The sequence below is a fragment of the Pecten maximus genome, chromosome 15, assembly GCF_902652985.1.
Source record: "Pecten maximus chromosome 15, xPecMax1.1, whole genome shotgun sequence".
Lineage (NCBI taxonomy): Eukaryota > Metazoa > Mollusca > Bivalvia > Pectinida > Pectinidae > Pecten > Pecten maximus.
This window is the reverse complement of record NC_047029.1, coordinates 33,022,790-33,046,418: the sequence shown is the minus strand read 5'-3', so window position 1 is coordinate 33,046,418 and position 23,629 is coordinate 33,022,790. Positions and strand designations below refer to the sequence as shown.

General features: G+C 36.5%; 1 protein-coding gene across 8 annotated transcripts in view; it reads left to right on the top strand.

Moving 5' to 3' along the window:
- The window catches only part of LOC117343650 (integrin alpha-PS1-like), a 79,826-nt gene that overhangs the window by 37,536 nt on the left and 18,661 nt on the right, over positions 1-23,629 (top strand). For 7 of the 8 annotated variants that reach the window (XM_033906104.1, XM_033906102.1, XM_033906100.1 and 4 more), the window contains exons 7-21: positions 1,042-1,246; positions 1,529-1,625; positions 2,190-2,328; positions 3,097-3,191; positions 4,694-4,986; positions 5,337-5,502; positions 6,307-6,480; positions 11,258-11,340; positions 11,727-11,883; positions 12,637-12,803; positions 13,405-13,488; positions 14,917-15,022; positions 19,025-19,147; positions 20,010-20,075; positions 21,375-21,464. In XM_033906104.1, the coding sequence (XP_033761995.1) occupies positions 1,042-1,246; positions 1,529-1,625; positions 2,190-2,328; positions 3,097-3,191; positions 4,694-4,986; positions 5,337-5,502; positions 6,307-6,480; positions 11,258-11,340; positions 11,727-11,883; positions 12,637-12,803; positions 13,405-13,488; positions 14,917-15,022; positions 19,025-19,147; positions 20,010-20,075; positions 21,375-21,464 (2,045 nt within the window). The remainder of the gene's footprint in view (positions 1-1,041; positions 1,247-1,528; positions 1,626-2,189; positions 2,329-3,096; positions 3,192-4,693; positions 4,987-5,336; positions 5,503-6,306; positions 6,481-11,257; positions 11,341-11,726; positions 11,884-12,636; positions 12,804-13,404; positions 13,489-14,916; positions 15,023-19,024; positions 19,148-20,009; positions 20,076-21,374; positions 21,465-23,629) is intronic. The other variant, XM_033906105.1, reaches the window with a different exon arrangement.

Sequence of the window (23,629 nt, the reverse complement as noted above, 5' to 3'; positions counted from 1 at the left end):
CTTTCACCTTGGATGCTGGGTTTTGATTCCCAGACAGGACGTAAAAAGGTATGGGGTCACATGCTTGATCACATGGGTTTTCTCCGAGTACTCTGGTTTCCTCCCACACTAAGACAAGGCAAACAAGAGTGATTAATATTCAGTTAATACAACTTGTTTTGCTATTGTTAAATACATTTTTTACCTCAAGATTGAACCTGCAAATCTACCAAAATTCTTATCCAGGACACATTTCACACACTTCTCCCCTTCCTGACTATAAAATCCTGTTCGATTTTCACTCCCAATCACTTATCACATATCCAGGTGACCTTTAACCTCCATCCCTTTTAGTGGAAGCCTTACCCCTTACAAACTCTTGATACAACTCACCTATACTTCCTATCAACTTTATTTGCCTCAAAAAATGTGTCCATTATCAGTCAACAGATTAGATATGAAGGCGACATTAGAACACTTTCTAAAATATCCGGGGTGACTTTGATTGGCTGTAGTCCAATCCCGTAACATGATTGACTTCTTATCACATCGATATCAGAGTATACCTGGGATAATGAAAACAGATGTGATAATACTGATGTTGAATTATCAATATCACATTGCTTATTTCATATACTGACGGCTTAATGAAGGACATTGAAATAGTATTTACCAGGTATAACAGTTTCTACTGTAAATCAAAATATATGGATAGGCTTATTACCAGGCATGACTAATTCGCTAATACTAGGCATAAGCTTTATATAATATTGCTATAAAACTATTTTTACTGAATATTAACATATATGTGTGGATAGCTTATTACTGTACCAGACACATAGCGATTATTTTGAAAATTTGACCTGACTGAAATAGATAGGAGTGGGTTTATCAGCAAGCGCTTATTGTAGGATAAATATGGTACTGAGTATAAAGTTTTAAAAGTGATACCAGTTATCAGTATTACATCAGTTATATAAAATAAACCTGTGTGTGATTACTTGTAATGAAAATCAGTTGGTCATTAATTAATGTGTCTTATGCTGAATTGTTAACTTCCAGGATTCTCTGTAACATACGGAAGATTTGACCCCAATGGAGTGACCTTTGTGGGCGGGGCCCCACGATCCGTCTCCAAGGGTCAAGTAGTTCTATTTGTGAAAGATAACAAGGGATTGACATACAGGGACAACCAGATTCTAACTGGAGAGGAACCGTTTTCTGCCTTCGGCTACTCCTTGACAGCCATCGACGTCAATGATGATTCGTGAGTTCAGACTACTATTTCTGAGAATGTTGACTGATGACAAATCATTATTACTCAAATATTCATCATTTCAGGTCAGCTGGTGCAAAGGACATGTAAGCTTAAAATACCATCATGCAACATGATATAGAAGGTCTTAGTGACTGGTTTTAGTGAACAACAAGAATGGTTTTAGTGACCGGTTTTAGTGAATGGTCTTAGTCCTTTTCACCTTCTGTGGACAACAGGATTAATAGTTTGATGTCCGCATCATGATTTTTACAAGGTCCATATTTTTTGCAGATTTGATGATCTCATCGTTGGTAGTCCTATGTATCTCGAGAAGGACCAAAGTATTGGTGGCGCCATCTACATTTACATGGGAAGCGACTCTGAAATGGTATAAAACAATAATAATGATATCAATTTCTTAGAAATTGTGAATTAAATAAAATATGAGAATGTGTACCAATTTGAACGTATAAGTAGTTCTGAAGTGCTTGTTCTAAGTATGTTTATTGAATGATGTCATGAATGGTTTAGATAGATCGATTTGCTACAACACATATTCATGAGTTTAAAAATATAATATATAAACTATAATCCATATAAAGATAGCTTTGTATCAGTCCCACAAACATACAAACATAAAAGGTACTAAACAAGATACAATGTTAACATCAAATATGATATACAGGTTCATAGAACTCTTTTGGAAAAGGAGATTAATTTTGCTGTAATGTAGCATATATCTTTAAGACATACATTTAAAGATGTTTTATGAGTTTGTCTGTTGATACACTTAATGAGAACCTCTTCAATGAAATATCATCACTCTAATTATTTCATTTCTCACTAGACTTTGATGAAACACTTAAAATCCATTCAAGTTAGCAAGTTTGGTACAATTGATGATACAGGCTAATTATTTAAGATATCTTTAGTATTACTGATATTGTTTCAGATTACCAAAGATTCCGTGCCAATTAAGATTACAAGTCGTAAGATGAGTGAAAGTGACTGTTTGAAATTCATGTGTAAGGATGCTAGGTTTGGACACACACTGGCGAAGGCAGGGGACGTCAACCTTGACGGTTATCAAGGTAAAAACCACTGTGTTTACAACATTACCTTTATGCTGAAAGAGGAAATGAATGATCCAATGTCTACCTTTTGGTAATCAAATGATCTAATTCTACCTTTTGGTAATCAAATAATCAAATGTCTACCTTTTGGTAATCAAATAATCAAATGTCTACCTTTTGGTAATCAAATGATCTGATTCTACCTTTTGGTAATTTTATGGTGGGAAAATGTTTTTCAATGACTGTTCATGCAATAGCATTCATATCAAACTGTAATACAGTAAAACCTGCTCTAACTCCCACCTGTTTGTAACGACCCCTGTCTATAATGACCGCTTTGTAACGGCCCCAAATGTTTTTTTACCATATATTGACCACCTTTATAATTGAGGGGAGTACTACTTGTAGTAGTTGGTGACTACCTCACTGAACAACATAAGAGAGGCCTGTCACATGCCATGCAGAGTTCTTATGGTAAAGTGTCTTGCCCATGGACATAACCACCACAGGACAGAACAATTCATTTCTCATCTTCACGAGAAACACCCAAAGCGGGTAGGGAGCTTTGAACCACCCACCATGGACATACACTTGAGGTTACATGGCAGGGAGGTAACTCTTACCAACTGAGCTATCACAGTCCTATTGGAGGAGGGGCATGTTTGAAGTTAGATACAATAAAAGAATTATTACTGCATAAAATTCTGATCTAAAGAAGAAGAAAAAAGTGTACAAGTGATATACTCCTGCATAATTTAATACAAATGTTAATATGTTGTATTCCAGATCTGGTGGTCGGAGCTCCGTATGAGGGTGTTGATAAGGGAGCTATCTACATCTTCCATGGCTCTGCTGACGGTCTGAAGGAAACCTACGCTCAGGTAAAATCAGGACCAATGTTGTATCACTTAAAGTACAATAGATATTATTGATGACCGGTATGTTACAGCTCAGATACTGTTTTAATTCTTCATAGTGAAGAATGTGTATCTGACAATAAGATGGGTAATATTGATTCATCCAATGTCTCAAGGGGCAGGGTGTATCTGACAATAAGATGGGTAATATTGATTCATCCAATGTCTCAAGGGGCAGGGTGTATCTCTGACAATAAGATGGGTAATATTGATTCATCCAATGTCTCAAGGGGAGGGTGTATCTGACAATAAGATGGGTAATATTGATTCATCCAATGTCTCAAGGGGCAGGGTGTATCTGACAATAAGATGGGTAATATTGATTCGTCCCATGTCTCATGGGGGAGGGTGTATCTGACAATAAGATGGGTAATATTGATTCATCCAATGTCTCATGGGGCAGGGTATATCTCTGATACTAAGATGGGTAATATTGATTTGTCCAATGTCTCATGGGGCAGGGTGTATCTGACAATAAGATGGGTAATATTGATTTGTCCAATGTCTCATGGGGAGGGTGTATCTGATACTAAGATGGGTAATATTGATTTGTCCCATGTCTCATGGGGAGGGTGTATCTGACAATAAGATGGGTAATATTGATTTGTCCAATGTCTCATGGGGAGGGTGTATCTGATACTAAGATGGGTAATATTGATTTGTCCCATGTCTCATGGGGAGGGTGTATCTGACAATAAGATGGGTAATATTGATTTGTCCAATGTCTCATGGGGAGGGTGTATCTGATACTAAGATGGGTAATATTGATTTGTCCCATGTCTCATGGGGAGGGTGTATCTGACAATAAGATGGGTAATATTGATTTGTCCAATGTCTCATGGGGAGGGTGTATCTGACAATAAGATGGGTAATATTGATTTGTCCCATGTTTCATGGGGCAGGGTGTATCTCTGACAATAAGATGGGTAATGTTGATTCGTCCAATGTCTCATGGGGAGGGTATATCTGACAATAAGATGGGTAATATTGATTCGTCCAATGTCTCATGGGGCAGGGTGTATCTCTGATACTAAGATACTAATAATATTGTTGACTCTCGTCGTTAAACTTTGCCTTATATCAGTTCTGTTGAAAGACATTTCAACCGATGAAAAGTGTTTCATAGTACTATAACTGCAGGTTTTTCAAGGCGTTTCGATTTTTTTTACAATTAATGTATTTAAATAAAAGATATGTACCTTGAAAATATAAGTTCATTGAGGAAGATCAAACATTTGTAAAAGTATATATACCAGTTTATGATACATGTGTTTGATTTTGATCTAAGTTAAACCTTATATTATATAAGCATACAAAGCAATACAGTGACCCTAAAATTTAAAAGAAAATAGGATTATGAGAAGGAAGAATAAGTTTTACTATAAAACATTTTCATTAGAAATTCATTGAAACATGTGTTTCAGACGATTCATTATTTTAATATGTCATGTAATGTTTTACTTTAGAGAATCTATGCCTCGGACATCGTCACCAGTCCACCACTCAGAGCATTTGGACACGCAATCTCTGGTGGTATGGACATGGATGGAAATGGGTATGATGACATCGCTGTTGGCTCCTACGAATCTGGACAGGCCATTCTCCTACGGACACGACCAATCGTTCACTTGACTTCTGCTATCTCTGTTCAACCTAACAAATTCAACATTTCTGAGACAGCTTTGTGTTTTAATGGAGTGAAAAAACGCTGTGTTGTTATGACATTCATTCTGTCGTACACCATCGAACCCGTCAGAAGGTGAGGATATCAGGGTATCGTTACAAAGTTAGTCCAAATCTACATAAGTTTACAGTCCCAGATGTTACCAGGAAAAAACCAACATACTGATAATACCCCTGGCAGCCAAGGTTTCACAAATGTAGACTGATTTTAGTTGTACACAGCTGTATTGATCTGCCATGTTGCCCATTTTATTCTCGCGGGAATGAACAAGTTATTGGGGAAAATTGGGAATCTGGCTGGATTTAGAGGGGTGGGAGGTTTTATCAATCCTGATTCCAGATAAGTTCTGGATATACAGTAATAATTTTTTTTCCCCACAAATTTATTGGATCTTGTTGACTAATAATTTGTGTTTCTACTTCCAGTGTACCACTTCAGGTTATCTATACCATTGAAGCTGATACAGGAAAACAGAGAAAACGTGTGGAGTTTGATAATCCCACCCCAGGCATGAACGGTCAGATTGAGAAAACTGTGACCCTACCAATAGTGAACAGGAATGTGGAAGTCAAACATATCATTTATCTTAAGGTAGATAGATGACAAGGCATTGTTTGTTTATTATTGTTAGACCACTTAGACTAGAGTTGTTTATGAAATAAGGACAAACATGTTTATTATTGTTGGACCACTTGGACTAGAGTTGTTTATTAAATTAGGACAGACATGTTTATTATTGTTAGACCACTTGGACTAGAGTTATTTATTAAATTAGGACAGACATTATTTTATTTGACTTCCTAGCGGGTTTTAGGATTGACTTTAATAAGTTTTTTTTTGGAGATATAACAGAATAAAACCAAGTGTGCCCTAAATCAACCGCAAAGCAATTAATGATTAGAGTACTCCCAGTTTTTGATGTTACAGCTCCATAATATCAAAAATATATTCAAGTTAATCCTTATAATTTAACAATACAATTATCCATGCTCACTGTGGTATCTACTTTTATTTGATGAACTCTTTTTCTTTAAAATTTAATTATTTATAAACGGGATAAGATGCTGATATTTTGCATTAATTTAAAAGTTCTTTTGGGATCAAACATGGCAATGCAGTATATAGATTTTGTCATTGTTTGTTAAAAGGAAGAAATGAACAGATTACTTTCCTAACTTGCTGTAAAATTTTTAATTTCCTCATTGTTGAGTACAATACAGGAAATAATACTTTCCTGAAATGAGTCATAATGCAATGTCCTGTTCATGTTAGAAAAATAGGATACACTTGAGGAAATGAGGAAATAATTTTTCCTGTCTACCTTAACCACGACAAACAATACATATTTTTAAGTGGAATATTAATAATATGATCATGTATTTATTCTGGTTCAAGGACAATTTCCAGGACAAACTCCACCCAGTTCAGTTCAAGGCCACCTATAGACTCCCCGACGAGAACTGGCCCACACGCCGTAAACGACAGGCCAGCTTTCCTGACATAAATAACTTTCCTGTTCTCGTCATGACTGGTGGGACAGACGCCACAGATATAACACTTAATACACAGGTAGGTATCACTTAATACACAGGTAGTTATCACTAAATACACAGGTAGGTATCTCTTAATACACAGGTAGGTATCACTAAATACACAGGTAGGTATCACTTAATACACAGGTAGGTATCACTAAATACACAGGTAGGTATCACTAAATACACAGGTAGGTATCACTAAATACACAGGTAGGTATAACTTAATACACAGGTAGGTATCACTTAATACACAGGTAGTTATCTCTTAATACACAGGTAGGTATCACTTAATACACAGGTAGGTATCACTTAATACACAGGTAGGTATCTCTAATTACACAGGTAGGTATCACTAGATACACAGGTAGGTATCACTAAATACACAGGTAGGTATCACTAAATACACAGGTAGTTATCTCTAAATACACAGGTAGGTATCACTTAATACACAGGTAGGTATCACTAAATACACAGGTAGGTATAACTAAATACACAGGTAGGTATAACTAAATACACAGGTAGGTATCACTAAATACACAGGTATCACTAAATACACAGGTAGGTATCACTAAATACACAGGTAGGTATCACTAAATACACAGGTAGTTATCACTTAATACACCGGAAGGTATCACTTAATACACAGGTAGGTATCACTAAATACACAGGTAGGTATCACTAGATACACAGGTAGGTATCACTAGATACACAGGTAGGTATCACTTAATACACAGGAAGGTATCACTAAATACACAGGTAGTTATCACTTAATACACAGGTAGGTATCACTAGATACACAGGTAGGTATCACTAGATACACAGGTAGGTATCACTAAATACACAGGTAGGTATCACTAAATACACAGGTAGGTATCACTTAATACACAGGTAGGTATCACTAGATACACAGGTAGGTATCACTAGATACACAGGTAGGTATCACTAAATACACAGGTAGGTATCACTAGATACACAGGTAGTTATCACTTAATACACAGGTAGGTATCACTAAATACACAGGTAGGTATCACTAAATACACAGGTAGGTATCTCTAAATACACAGGTATCACTAGATACACAGGTAGGTATCACTAAATACACAGGTAGGTATCTCTAAATACACAGGTAGGTATCACTAAATACACAGGTAGGTATCACTTAATACACAGGTAGGTATCACTTAATACACAGGTAGGTATAACTAAATACACAGGTAGGTATCACTTAATACACAGGTAGGTATCACTTAATACACAGGTAGGTATCACTAAATACACAGGTAGGTATCACTAAATACACAGGTAGGTATCACTAAATACACAGGTAGGTATCACTAAATACACAGGTAGGTATCACTTAATATACAGGTAGTTATCACTTAATACACAGGTAGGTATCGCTAAATACACAGGTAGGTATAACTAAATACACAGGTAGGTATCACTAAATACACAGGTAGGTATCGCTAAATACACAGGTAGGTATCTCTAATTACACAGGTAGTTATCACTTAATACACAGGTAGGTATCACTTAATACACAGGTAGGTATCACTTAATACACAGGTAGGTATCACTTAATACACAGGTAGGTATCACTTAATACACAGGTAGGTATCACTTAATACACAGGTAGGTATCACTAAATACACAGGTAGGTATCACTTAATACACAGGTATCGCTAAATACACAGGTAGGTATCACTAAATACACAGGTAGGTATCACTAAATACACAGGTAGGTATCACTAAATACACAGGTAGGTATCACTTAATACACAGGTAGGTATTACTACAAGTCCTTATTTTTACCTTTACCATATTTACCTGCAAATAAGTCTCTGGTCACAGATTCATCAATTTTAGAATGATGAGCTACAAATGGTTATCAAATAAGTCTTCCTGAAACTTTAACATTCATTTTTTTACAAGGGGCCATGATAACACAGTCAGTTTGAACATTGGCCTATGTAGCCTCAGTTGAAGATCCGAGGTGCGTGGTTTGATTCTCCCTACTCCTGTTGGTTTGTGTTTCTCGGGAAGCTGAGAAACGGACCGTTCTCAGCTGTCATGTTTTTTTCCTTGGGCAAGACACATACCTGAATTGCTCTGGATGGGCCTCTCGTATGTTGTTCTGTGAAGTAGTCACGAGCTACTACAAAGAGACCCAACTCTCAAAATTACTCTGACTGTTCATGGGTGATTAAGCTAACAAACAAACATGATAAACTCTTACAATGGAGGTGGGGGTCTATTTTAAGATAGGTACAATACTAAGTAAAGGAGGGAGGTATCACTTTATAGTAAACACATTCTAGACCTAATGGGAGTTTGGTGGTCACCAGGTTAAAGATCAAAGGTCGAACTGGACCACTTTCAAAAATAAAAAGCTTTTGTGCCAGATACCTTATGAGCTCCTGAATATATTTATTTTATTGATGAAGGACTTTGCTTTATTTTATAGATAGTCAACATTATGTTACATTATTCAGGTAAAACTTCTACAGAACAGTTTATTGTATGGTAGTCTATGGAAGCATCCAATGCACTTCATAATAAGAATCGATAGATATCAAAAGACATGAGTTTGATAAAACTGTTGTGATGTCATCAGTAAATTGATGTCACATTTTTAGGTCACGAAGTCTCAAGTGACCTATTCTAATCGCCTTTTGTCCGTCGTCGTCCGTCGTCCGTCGTGCGTCGTGCGTCCGTAAACTTTTTACATTTTCGACTTCTTCTCCAAAACCACTTAACAAAATTCAATGAAATTTGGCAGAAAGTTTCTATGGCTGAAGGTCAACCAAAATTGTGAATTATATGGTCCCCACCCCCAGGGGCCTGAGGGGTGGGGCCAAAAAGGGTCAAATTGACTAAAACTTCAAAAATCTTCTTCTCTACTCTCAGATATGGTGGAGTCAAACACTCTTTATAGATGAAAGGGTCTTGTGGTGCTTTACCAAAATTGTGAATTGCATGACCCTGGGGTCTCACGTTTGCCCCTGGGGAGGGGGTAAACTTTACTATAGTTTATATAGGGAAATCACATTTTTGACTATTATTTGTTGGATTTGTATTGGAATTCATTCTAACTTGTATCAAATTATCAGCATGGGATGACACTTTCATGGTATGTACATGTTGGCCCTAATTGACCCCCAGGGGCTGGTGGGCGGGGCCAAAAAGGGTCAAATTGACTAAAATTTCAAAAATCTTCTTCTCTACTCTCAGATATGGTAGAAACAAATACTCTTCATAGATGGAAGGGTCTTAAGGTGCTTTACCAAAATTGTGAATTTCATGACCCTGGGGTCTCACGTTTGCCCCTGGGGAGGGGGTAAACTTTACTATAGTTTATATAGGGAAATCACATTTTTGACTATTATTTGTTGGATTTCTATTGGAATTCATTCTAACTTGGTTCAAATTATCAGCATGGGATGACAGTTTGATGGTATGTATATGTTGGCCCTGGTTGACCCCCAGGGGCTGGTGGGCGGGGCCAAAAAGGGTCAAATTGACTGAAATTTCAAAAATTTTCTTCCCTACTCTCAGATATGGTAGAATCAAATACTCTTCATAGATGGAAGGGTCTTAAGGTGCTTTACCAAAATTGTGAATTTCATGACCCTGGGGTCTCACCCCATTAGGACTGATGGGTGGGGCCAAAAAGGGTCAATTTAGTTGGCCGAAATATTTCAAATCTCAGGTGACCGTTAAGGCCCTTTGGGCCTCTTGTTAATTCTTCTCAATCACCAACAGACCCAGGCACATTATATTGGATATGTAGCTTACTGGGATGAAGGACTACCAAGTTTGTTTCAGTGGATGACCTAGACCTTTATTCAAGGTCACAGGGGTCAAATATGTTTAAATCTTTAAAACAACTTCTTGATAAGTAAGAGGCCCAAAGACCTGATATTGGGTTTGTAGCATGCTGGGATGAAGGCCTTCCAATTTGTGTTCAAATGGATGACCTAGACCTTCATTCAAGGTCACAGGGGTTAAAGATTATAAAAGATATAAATGATTTTTTCTCAATATCTCAGAGGTCTGATATTGGCCTTGTAGTATGCATGGATGAAGGATTACAATGTTGGTTCAAATGAATGACTTTTGCCTTCATTCACCGGGTGAAATATGCTAAAAAAATTAATACACCTTCTTCTCGACAATCAAAACACTTAGAAACCTGATATGTTGCCTGTAGCATCCTGGGGTGAACAACAGTAGCCTCAAATTCAATGTTATGGGAATTAAATTTGCCAAAATATATCAAATTTCAGTGGTGACCATTAAGGTCCATGGGCCTCTTGTTTCTTAAAAAATGAGCCAGTGGAACCTACACTCAAGTCAGTGTGGTGTTTAATTTAGTGAACTAATCTTTTTTTCGGCATAGCCGTATGATATTCTTTTGGTTCCCAATATGACGCGACAGGTGGCGTTACTGGTCAAGATGAAGTATGCGATTGGTCAATGTAGCAGTAAATGCAAAATGCAGATACGCAGTTAAAAACGAATGCATGCTGAATAAGTGGATGTATCTTTTTAAATGACGCATTGATAAAATAATATTACTGATTCAAATGAAGTCTTATTATCACCAAAAATGATTCAAACTGATATAATTTTCATATCGTCCGTTAATTTATTTCACCAGCAGTTTTACATCATAACCACCAACATTAAAACTATGCCGTTTATCTTTTTTAAAGATATTTCTTGTTTAATTAATTTTATCTATCATAGACATTTATGTAAAATCTTCACTTAATACATTTTTAGAGTGATTATTTCTATCATGTTTACAGATAGCATTCGCCAAGGAGTGTGGCAGCAACGATATTTGTGAGAGCAGTTTGTCTCTGATGGCGGAGGTCAAACTGGCAGATGTGTAAGTCATGCTAAGCTTGACTTGTATTAAATTACCTGTGTAAACTATTAAAACATAACTCTTCTTAAATCATTTTAAAGGGAATGATCTATTTTAATGTACACACTGAAGAATAACAGAATGTGGTTTGAACTTTATTTAGATATAATGTGTTGCTTCTCTTGAATACCATTTTGTAATGAAAGTGTCAAGTTGCATCCCCTTACTGATGTATAATTATATCATCCTAGTTTTGAATTTCACTATTTTCACTATACTGGACTTCAACATACTCTACCATTCACCAAGGATGTTTTGTAAATTCTTGGAAAAGAACTCTTGAAAAAAAGGTGCATTTAAAAATAAGGTTAGATACATGTTTATGTATGGTGATTTTATTTTGACAGAGATCAGCAGACTGGTTACAAGGTGATGACTGATATCGGATCAGACCTGACTATTAAGTTCACAGTAACTAATAAAATGGAGCCGGCATATGAGACAATGTTCTATATTGTTGTTCCAAAAGAGTTTGAATACAAAAATTCCAAGGCTTTGAACTCTGTAAGTAATTTTCATTCTGTAATAAGTTAGATAATTATTCTTTACAAGTTGCTAAATTTCTATCTGTTCTGTACCTTTTAGACAGTTTGTTCAGTTGAATGACCTTGAGTTACCTTCAAGGTCACATTGATCAAATATGTTAAATTCTTAATTTGAAAATAAAGACATGAATTATCAAGTGACCATTAAGGCCCATGACCCTGGTGTTCATCAAAAACAATTAGATGCTGTAAATCTAAATGTAGAGATAATAATTTCAGAGGATATTATAGAATTGAAAAATGATATTACTGGTAAGCATGTTAAAAAAGAGAACGTTCCTTATTTTTGATTAATTTGAATATATATTGTACCCTATTTACTCTATATAGAAATAATGTGTTAAAGAAACTATATCCCTATATATAGAGAGTCATTTGTCATTTGTGTGTTAGTCCCAAAGGTAAATACTCTCTGCAGGCTAACTTTCTCATAGTTTCCATGGTATCTTCACAGAATAGTCAATCAGGTGAGAGATAGAAATAAAGTAGCCAATCAAGTGAGAGATAGAAATAAAGCAGCCAGTCAGGTGAATGTAAAGCAGAGCTCATTCTCGACTGACCTAGATGTTATTGTTATTACTGACACTAATTATAGAATCAGGAAATTTAAATAGATTTTGGCGGCCTGAACCAGACCAACTTCCTGAGGCTCCATGTTAGTCGGACAAAATTTTGGCGTTTAGCTACCTTTAATCATGTTTTGTATTTTCAGGATTCCTTCTTGCCAGAGTGTTCTGTGTACAATGCCACTCTGATGACTTGTGGAGGACTTGGAAATCCGCTGTTCAAGACTGTTGTCAGGGAATTTACAATCACTTTTAATACTGCAGGTCTCGACCCCAAAACAAACTTCTTTTCCATAAAAGCTTTTGTGAATACGTAAGTTTCACAGTTCTATCATTGGTATCTGTGAAAGGTGTAGTGATATGTGTCATAATGATTTATAACACTGAAATAGAAATATCTATTGTACAATGGACAAGCACCCTATCCATTGTTCCTAGCTTGATTTAATAAGACTTTGTATTAAGGTATACAAGGCCAAGTTAGTCATTGTTTTTATGATGTTGTTGTTGATTTTCTTTTCAAGACTAAATTAAAACATCAGATGTTATGGATTTCAATTGAAAAAAAATAAACAATTAAAAAATAATTTTCTGAAGGTAGGCCAAAATTTTCAGCCTGAATATTAGTTGAACTTTGCTTTTAGTTTCACAGCAAGGGCATATATGTTATACAAGTCTAGTTTATTAGATTAAGTTGAATGTTATTCTGAATATTTTCTTTTTTAAAAGATCAGAAAGTAAATATTTCCTATAAAATTTATGAAAGTAAAATAAAAAAAAATCCACTATTTGGCAGTTATACTTAAAATCAACATGCTGCAAAATTATCAAAATTTCACTTTTTTAATTTTCAAAATCAAGTATACTACAAACAGCATACAGAAAATTAAAATTGGGATTATTATTTGCTCCAGGACGAGTTCGGAACAGACACCTAATGAAGATGTGAAGAACTTGATGGTGAAGGTTGTGTCGAAGACAAACATGGTTGTATACGGGTAAGTTTATTAAGACTTTAGCCATGTGGTTTAATAAGCGTTTGTACAAAAATCTTCAGACATGTGGTTAGGTAAGCTTTAGTACGAAAATCTTCACTCATGTGGTTAGGTAAGCTTTAGTACAAAAATCTTCACTCATGTGGTTAGGTAAGCTTTAGTACAAAAATCCTCACTCATGTGGTTAGGTAAGCTTTAGTACAAAAATCTTCACTCATGTGGTTTGGTAAGCTTTAGTACAAAAATCTTCACTCATGTGGTTAGGTAAGGTTTAGTACAAAAATCTTCACTCATGTGGTTAAGTAAGCTTTAGTACAAAAATCTTCACTCATGTGGTTAGGTAAGCTTTAGTACAAACATCTTCACTCATGTGGTTAGGTAAGCTTTAGTACAAACATCTTCACTCATGTGGTTAGGTAAGGTTTAGTACGAAAATCTTCACTCATGTGGTTAAGTAAGCTTTAGTACAAAAATCTTCACTCATGTGGTTAGGTAAGCTTTAGTACAAAAATCTTCACTCATGTGGTTAGGTAAGCTTTAGTACAAAAATCTTCACTCCTGTGGTTAGGTAAGCTTTAGTACAAAAATCCTCACTCATGTGGTTAGGTAAGGTTTAGTACGAAAATCTTCAGACATGTGGTTAGGTAAGCTTTAGTACAAAAATCTTCACTCATGTGGTTAGGTAAGCTTTAGTACAAAAATCCTCACTCATGTGGGTAAGCTTTAGTACGAAAATCTTCACTCATGTGGTTAGGTAAGCTTTGGTACAAAAATCCTCACTCATGTGGTTTGGTAAGCTTTAGTACAAAAATCCTCACTCATGTGGTTAGGTAAGCTTTAGTACAAAAATCTTCACTCATGTGGTTTGGTAAGGTTTAGTACGGAAATCTTCACTCATGTGGTTTGGTAAGCTTTAGTACAAAAATCTTCACTCATGTGGTTAGGTAAGCTTTAGTACAAAAATCTTCACTCATGTGGTTAGGTAAGCTTTAGTACAAAAATCCTCACTCATGTGGTTAAGTAAGCTTTAGTACAAAAATCCTCACTCATGTGGTTAGGTAAGCTTTAGTACAAAAATCTTCACTCATGTGGTTAAGTAAGCTTTAGTACAAAAATCTTCACTCATGTGTTTGGAGCTACAAATGGTTCTTTGAAATTACAACTGAGAGAGATGAAATAACAGGAACGTTTCAAATAGAGAATATAAATATTGGAGATGTATGTTGTACATAGTGGTGTCTTAGAGGCAGGGGATCCCTGGAGCAATCGCCCACAAACTTTTAATGATTATTTTTTGTATTTTGATGTTTAGATCACAAGTTCTTGCAACTCAAATAATTACTAATTGAATTTAGAACTTTCCTTATTAAAGTCATTTATACAATATATTATCAGCTTATAAATATGTGACTTTGTTGTTTTCTGATAAAGGTCAGCCAAACCAGATGCGGATGTGGTGTTTAGTGGAGAGGTGCGAGGGGAAAGTGCCATCAGTAGGGCAGCTCAGATTGGTCCTTCTATCAACCATACTTATGTGGTATGTTATTATCACCTAAACCTTGTGGAGATAAATATGCCACTGTCCAGGGTGACCGAGTGTAGTTAAGATGTCCCGACACTTATCACTAGCCCTCTATCCCTGCGGTGGTCAAGTGGTGAAGGTGTCCCGAAACTTTATCACTAGTCCTCCACCGCTGTGGTGGCCGAGTGGTTAAGGTGTCCCGACACTTTATCACTAGCCCTCTACCCCTGCGGTGGTCGAGTGGTTAAGGTGTCCCGAAACTTTATCACTAGCCCTCTACCCCCGTCGTGGTCGAGTGGTTAAGGTGTCCCGACACTTTATCACTAGCCCTCCACCTCTGGGCTGTGATTTCGAAACTCAAGTGGGGCAGTTGCCAGGTACTGACCATAGGTCAGAGGTTTTTCTCCGGGTACTCCAGCTATCCTCTACCTTCAAAACCTGGCACGTCCTTAAATGACCCTGGCTGTTGAAAGGACTTTAAAACAAAATAAACCAAAATAAACCAAACCAAACTTGTGTCTATATACACCCACAATAGCCATACATTGGTGTGGCTATTTTTGAAATCAAGAACAGGCTATAGTGTATTATACAGAACCAATATTTACCTTGCACTTTTACCTACCACAAAAAAGTTTGAGCTTCTCATAAAAGTTTTTGGGGTAAGTTTTTGGGAAGCTTGTAAGTCCAAAAGTATACACCTCACACCCTTCTAATTTGGTTCATACATTCATTAGAGGTCAAAGAGTGATTTTATGTGATGTACAATTTCAAAATTACATTCTTATACATACATAAAAAATGCTTGTGAATGTGATTGTTGCTGCCGGTGAGCTTCGCAATCATTGATTGAACTTGTTTTATCTAGTATTGTTCTCGATAAATCAATTTAATCAATGTATAGTCATTTTAACTATGACTAATCGATCATGATTTGACTAGAACATGGAAATTTTCAAGATTTACAACTGACTTCAACAATTAATTAATGAACAATATCACTGTTAAATTGAAATAAATATACATTAAAACAACATTTTTAGGTCATCTGACCCGAAGGGTCAGGATGACCTATAGTCATCATGCTTCGTCCGTCGTCGTGCGCCGTCCGCCGTCCGCCGTGCGTCGTGCGTAAACTTTTCACATTTCAATCTTCTTCTCAAGTTCCACCAGTTGGATTAAGCTGAAACTTGCCTGAAATGATCCTGAGATGGTCCTGACCAAGTGTTGTTATTTTTCGGGTCAGTCTGAAATCCAAGATGGCCGCCATAGCCGCCATCTTGAAAAACACATTTTAAACTTCTTCTCAAGTTCCACCAGTGCTGTTGGGCTGAAACTTGCCTGAAATGATCCTGATATGATTGCGACCAAGTGTTGTTATTTTTCGGGTCGGTCCGAAATCCAAGATGGCCGCCATAGCCGCCATCTTGAAAAACACATTTTAAACTTCTTCTCAAGTTCCACCAGTGCTATTGAGCTGAAACTTGCCTGAAATGATCCTGATATGATTGCGACCAAGTGTTGTTATTTTTCGGGTCGGTCCGAAATCCAAGATGGCCGCCATAGCCGCCATCTTGAAAAACACATTTTAAACTTCTTCTCAAGTTCCACCAGTGCTGTTGGGCTGAAACTTGCCTGAAATGATCCTGATATGATTGCGACCAAGTGTTGTTATTTTTTGGGTCGGTCCGAAATCCAACATGGCCACCATAGCCGCCATCTTGAAAAACACATTTTAAACTTCTTCTCAAGTTCCACCAGTGCTTTTGGGCTGAAACTTGCCTGAAATGATCCTGAGATGATCCCGACCAAGTGTTGTTTTTTTTCGGGTCGGTCCGAAATCCAAGATGGCCACTATAGCCACCATCTTGAAAAACACATTTTAAACTTCTTCTCAAGTTCCACCTGTGCTATTGAGCTGAAACTTGCCTGAAATGATCCTGATATGATCGCGACCAAGTGTTGTTATTTTTTAGATTGGTCTGAAATCCAAGATGGCCGCCATAGCCGCCATCTTGAAAAACACATTTTAAACTTCTTCTCAAGTTCCAGCAGTGCTGTTGGGCTGAAACTTGCCAGAAATGATCCTGACCAAGTGTTGTTATTTTTCGGGTCGGTCCGAAATCCAAGATGGCCGCTATAGCCGCCATCTTGAAAAACACATTTTAAACTTCTTCTCAAGTTTCACCAGTGCTGTTGGGCTGAAACTTGCCTGAAATGATCATGAGATGATCCCGACCAAGTGTTGTTATTTTTCCGGTTGGTCCGAAATCCAAGATGGCCGCCATAGCCGCCATCTTGAAAAACACATTTTAAACTTCTTCTCAAGTTTCACCAGTGCTATTGAGCTGAAACTTGCCTGAAATGATCCTGATATGATTCCGACCAATTGTTGTTATTTTTCGGGTCGGTCCGAAATCCAAGATGGCCACCATAACCACCATCTTGAAAAACACATTTTAAACTTCTTCTCAAGTTCCACCAGTGCTGTTTGGCTGAAACTTGCCTGAAATGTTCCTGAGATGATCCCGACCAAGTGTTGTTATTTTTTAGATTGGTCTGAAATCCAAGATGGCCGCCATATCCGCAATCTTAAAAAACACATTTTAAACTTCTTCTCCAGTTCCACTGGTGCCATTGAGCTGGAAATTGGTGAGGATGTTAAGGAAGGAGGGCCAACAAAGTGTTGTTTTTTTTTTTTCGGCCTCGTAAAAACTTTGACATGGCAGCAATGACGGCCATTTTGTAACATGATTGCGCAATCATGGTTTTCATGAACAACACCTATTTCAAACTTCTTCTCAAATTCCACCGGTGGGATTCAGCTCTTACTTACCAGAAATTATCCTTAGATGGTCCAGACCAAGTGTTATTATTTATTGGGTCGGTCAGAAATCCAAGATGGCCGCCATGGCCAACAGTGCCACTATATACTTGCTACAGAGAATGCATACTACAATAATATAAGGGTTTTAATTTAGAGTCAGATGACCGTTAAGGCCCCTGGGCCTCTTGTAAAACATGTTGTCATAAAACATATGCAGAACATTTTCCTTTATGTTGGTCAATGTTTTTGCAGCTATTTCCCTTTCTGTTGGGGGCCGCGGTGGCGGAGTGGTTAAGGTATATATCCCAACACTTTATCACTAGCCCTCCACCTCTGGGTTGCGAGTTCAAAACCTACATGGGGCAGTTGCCAGGTTCTGACCGTAGGCCAGTGGTTTTTCTCTGGGTACGCCGCAGGCGCTTTTTTCCACCTCCAAAACCTAACACGTCCTTAAATGACCCTGGCTGTTAATAGGACGTTAAACAATAACAAACCAAACCCTTTCTGTTAATGATCGATTGCTTAAGAAATGATGACAATCGATCATGGATTTCATAGTGATTCCCAGTACTAATCTTATCTATTTATTCAAAATGAATTGGAATAATAAATTGCACCCCAAAGAAGTTTTGACGAATTCTGTATTTATGTAAGTTTTGGTCTTATGAGGTGATCATTTTAAGGATGCTGTGATTTGTTGAGGTGTTAATTATATTTTTAAACTGTGATTGTCATTTATTGTTGGTAATTGCATATATTTCTATACCATTGGATCCATCAGTTGAGATTTAATTATCACAAAAAAATAAAACTTTGTGTGTGAATTGCCTCTGAGGAAAAGAAGATATTGAGTATGATGTATCAAAAGTCAAGGTCATGGTTGCTAAAAATATATTTTAACTTGAACCTCAAGATGGTCATTTTTGATTTGATTATAACTTCAGAATGATTGCTCACGCAGAATTCATACTTGGTATATGGGTTACATAGGAAGCAGAACCTTGTTCATCGTAGGCTTTAGTTTTCATGGAGGGTATTGAAGTAGTGACATTTATGATTATGATATATTATGTTTTGTAACAATGGCATTCATCTAATATGTATTATTAACAACTTCCTGGAAAAAGACACGTTTTTGTTCACTATCACCCTCAGGAAAGTGATAAGGATATTTTGATGTCTGTTTTCAGGTTTTGAATGATGGTAACAGTACAGTAGGCCAGGCAGAGTTACAAATTGATTGGCCATATGAGATGAAACCCTTGCTACCTGGACACAGTGGCAAGCACCTGCTTTACCTAATCGACATCCAGGTATGTCAAGTTTTTTTTATTAGTCCATCATCATCAGATGGTAAGCTATTTAAATCGCCATATGTTTGTGGTCCATGGTCTGTCTGTAAATCATTCTTGTTATTGCTATTTCTTGAAATTCTGAAGGGATATTTCTAAAGCTGTAGGTTGCCTTGCATGGTGTAGCGTTAATATTTGGTACATACGAGGGTAAAAAGGGTAAGAGAAAAATAATCATTCACCCTCTTTGGAATGAGGCAAGGAATGAAACACTTGTCAGACCTTGGTTTGGTAACTTAAGAATCTTTCCTCTCAGGTTGAGATTACAGTGTCTCACTCCCAAGGGGGTCAAAGATTCTATTAATATTTTCCCCATTTGGTGATTGATACAGAAGGGACAAGTTGATTGACAGGAATTATAAATTTGTTAGCTCACCGTTTACGAGTAACTGTGAGCTAATGCTGTACCCCCGGCGTCGGCGTCGGTGTGCCACTTTAAAGTTTTTGGAAAGCTTGTAAGTCCAAAAGTATACACCTATCACCCTTCTAATTCGGTTTATACATTCATTAGAAGTCCAGGAGTGATGTTTTGGCAAAATCATGCAGAAAAAAATGTGATCTCTTTTGGCGTTTTACCATTTAGTGGACTTAATGTTTTTGGCACCAAAACCCACTTTAAAGGTGTTGGGGGTAAGTTTTGGAAAGTCCACACCCTTTCTTATTTGGTTTATACATGCATTAGAGGTCTAGGAGGGATGTTATGTGACATACAATTTCAAAATGACATGCTTATACATACATAAAAAATGAATGCATTATAAGTGTGATTGCTGCCGCCGGTGAGCTTTCGCAATCATTGATTGCACTTGTTTTGTACTTCCAGACGGAGTATGGTGATATTGACTGTAGCCGCATGGACCCATCAATATTCAACCCACTGAATGTAGATGTGAGTATTTCATTGCTCGGAGCTACACAATATAAATATGAAGACTGTGGTGATAGATCATTCAAAAATAGACAATTTCACATGTAAAAAAACTAAGGTAACGTAAGCTTGACACCACAAAAATTCCTCAAATTGGATTATTTAAAGAAAAGGAAGAACTGCTATATGGTGTGTCTCCGGGTGTTACAGATCCACCAGAGAGCAGTATAATGGTTTTTAAGAGTGTTGGATCTTATTTATCGTTTTTATTTAGCGGTAATGATCAGAAAAATTACAGTGTAAAAATGTTATTTCATTATTTTTCATTGATCATTTTAACAACCTCATTATTATGCTGATTTAGCAAATCTTTTTTAAATAAGCTATAATTATATGTAATTCTTGTTGGTAACTTACTTGGCAAGAAGCTCCTTAGACAATCAGAAATTCTTTAATATACATAATCTATTTTGCTACTAATGCCTAAAAAATTCTTGCTTTGTGAAATTAGATCTATGACACTTCTGCCTTTAGATTTAGAAAGACTAACTCACTGTTCAATTTTTATATTTCCAACACTAAAGACATTAGCACTAAAATACTATTTCGACTCGATTCATGAATCAACATTCAGGGTTAGGTTGAAGGGAGGCAACTCTAATTCTACACGAATTACTCGACCTCAGCATGTTTTAAGTATTGTAAGCATTTCATTCTAAAGTCATGTATCTTCAATGTTCAGATTTATTGCTATTGTATGTTCTTCTGTAATCAGATCAGTTGTTTTGTTAGAAATTTAAATAACATATAAGGCTAAATGCATGTTATTTCATCGTAGATTCCTTTTTTTTTTAAGTTTGATAGACTAGATCCAACGAGCATGAAGTCGTTTGATAGATGTATGTTAAGATAGAATATGACATCATGTTTAGTTTAGACTTGCATGTTTGTTACTGCTCAAAATTTGTTTTTCAATGAGTTTTTAAAAAAGTGCAATTGATAGTAAAATGTTAAGGGAGAGTCTGTTGAGATTTCAGTGGAAACTCCAGACTCTTGAAATAATGATATCCATATGTAGATATTGATGATTTTAGTAACCCTGTGTGAAAATGTCATTGGTCCATGTTGAATTGTCTGCATCATATATGTTTACATGTATGTGTGAAGTGATATAATAAGTGCTTTTAGGAAAGTTTACCAAAAAAGATGATATGGGGAGTTTGAGTGAGCTGTGTGTGTACTGTGTGTGTGTGTACTGTGTGTGTACTGTGTGTGTACTGTGTGGATACTCTTGACTAACACTGTAATGTTTTTTATCAGCTGAACCCGGAAGTCCAGTTGACAGGTACAGATCTCGAGTCTTCTGGTGACACAGACCTCGAGTCTGAAAATGTCACACAAACTAATGTAGTAAGTTGTTAGATGGCGTCGCCTTGTTGTCCACACACTGCTTACCTCCCTTGGATTCACACTATCCTCCAACTTTCCATTTTAAAATGTGGCTCTTTCAGTGCACATGGACTGCATTCTATAACCTTATTCCAACACTCTTGAGAAATGCATGCCTGATATGTATTGATATTCATTCATTCTCAACAGATCCTTGCCATGTCCTTGTTCCTATGACATTAAAGGACAAATTCTTATCTATTGTTGTTATCTCATGTTGTTTTCATCATTTATTTTCAAAATGTCTCAGAAATCACACATATTACCCATTTGTATGTATATATACATTACCAATATGAATTCTTGCTACCTAATCATGATTTCTTAAAAGGAATGCTCCCTTCCTGAAAGCTACTGAAAAAATTATTGCTCCCTTCCCAGAATGCTTCAGATCAAGGCCTGCTCCCTGCCTTTGCATCATCAACATGATTCCGCACTTCCTCTCCACAAAGCATTTAAGGGCTGTATTGTTTATGTGGATAGACAGGTTAATATGTTTATAATATGTCATGTGATTTTTTTTGCAAAATTCTAAATACTACTTTTTGTCTTATAGAGGCCAAAGTTAAACAAAAAAAAACTAACTTTGGTTACGGTACATCGTAGAGTCAATAATGCAAAGAGTGCATTTTTCATATTTTGATTTTTGGATAAATTTTTAAAATTTAAATCTAAAACAGTATTTTATATCATTTTAACGCAATTATTGGAAGAATAGAGATACTAAAATACTTGTAATTTATTTTCCAGAAATGCTTCTAAAATAGACATCTATTACTTTTAAAGTTGACATCAGTGAATCGACAAACAACTGTCCGAAACATCATGCCAGTTTAATAACTTAAGGAATTCAGAACTTCTCTGAATAGTTGATAGAATCAGAATGTTGAAACTTCAAACATCACCCTGATCTATTTCCACAGTTTTCAATGTACTTACTCTGTTCCCAAGAGTTGCTCGGGCCTTCCCTGTCAATGTACTAAACACTTTCCTTGTTCCCAAGAGTTGCTCGGGCCTTCCCTGTCAATGTACTGAACACTTTCCTTGTTCCCAAGAGTTGCTCGGGCCTTCCCTGTCAATGTACTGAACACTTTCCTTGTTCCCAAGAGTTGCTCGGACCTTCCCTGTCAATGTACTGAACACTTTTCTTGTTCCCAAGAGTTGCTCGGACCTTCCCTGTCAATGTACTAAACACTTTCCTTGTTCCCAAGAGTTGCTCGGACCTTCCCTGTTTTATACTGCACACTTGTGTGTTTTCCTTACGAAGCTTCATCCGGTTTTAAACTGTTTCCTAGCAACCTTTGTTAAGTCTCATGAGTTGGTCCTTGTTTTTGTTTCCCTTACCTTAAGATGAAATCTCTATGATTTATTATGAAATCTTAATGTCTTGAGCTTCAGACTCATCAGTGTATGAAATCTCAATGTCTTAAGATGAAGTCTTGATAACTTTGTTATGAAATCTTTATGCTTTAATAAGATCAATGTTCAATGTTGTGATGTTTTCAAGCTTTTTGTGTTTTATTTGGCTGTCAATAAATGTTTGCTTTATTACCGTCATAGACAATGCAATATTTGTGTTATTAACTAGTATATGATAAATATATCACTCCATATCCTTCCTGTCATTCCATTACGTTTAGTCTTTTTGACACATTACAGGTAAACAATTCCTTATTGTTATCACAATGATCACCTGTGTGTCCAATTTGTTTGTATCACAACATTTATTTTTACTTGACAACTTTTTGAAGCCATCGCCACCGTTACTTTAAACTGTGCCAATGTTCATCATGCTAATTTTAGCTCTGAGAAGTTCATTATTTCACAATTTCTATTCATAACTCCTGCAGATATAATCCAATTTCTTTCTTGTCATTTGGTTCTCATCACTATGGCAACTGTTGTGAGTGATTATGGAGGATACATTTTCCTCTACGGGCGTGAGTTCCCGATCTACTGTCTATAACTAAATACACTCCATACAGTCTAGCTGTTGGTCCTATTGACAACATTTTGGTGTTATATATATATATATATATACATTATACCATTATAACATTATTGTATCTTGTCTACAGAACCAACAGTAAACCTGTAATACATACGACTAATGTTTCATATGTTGA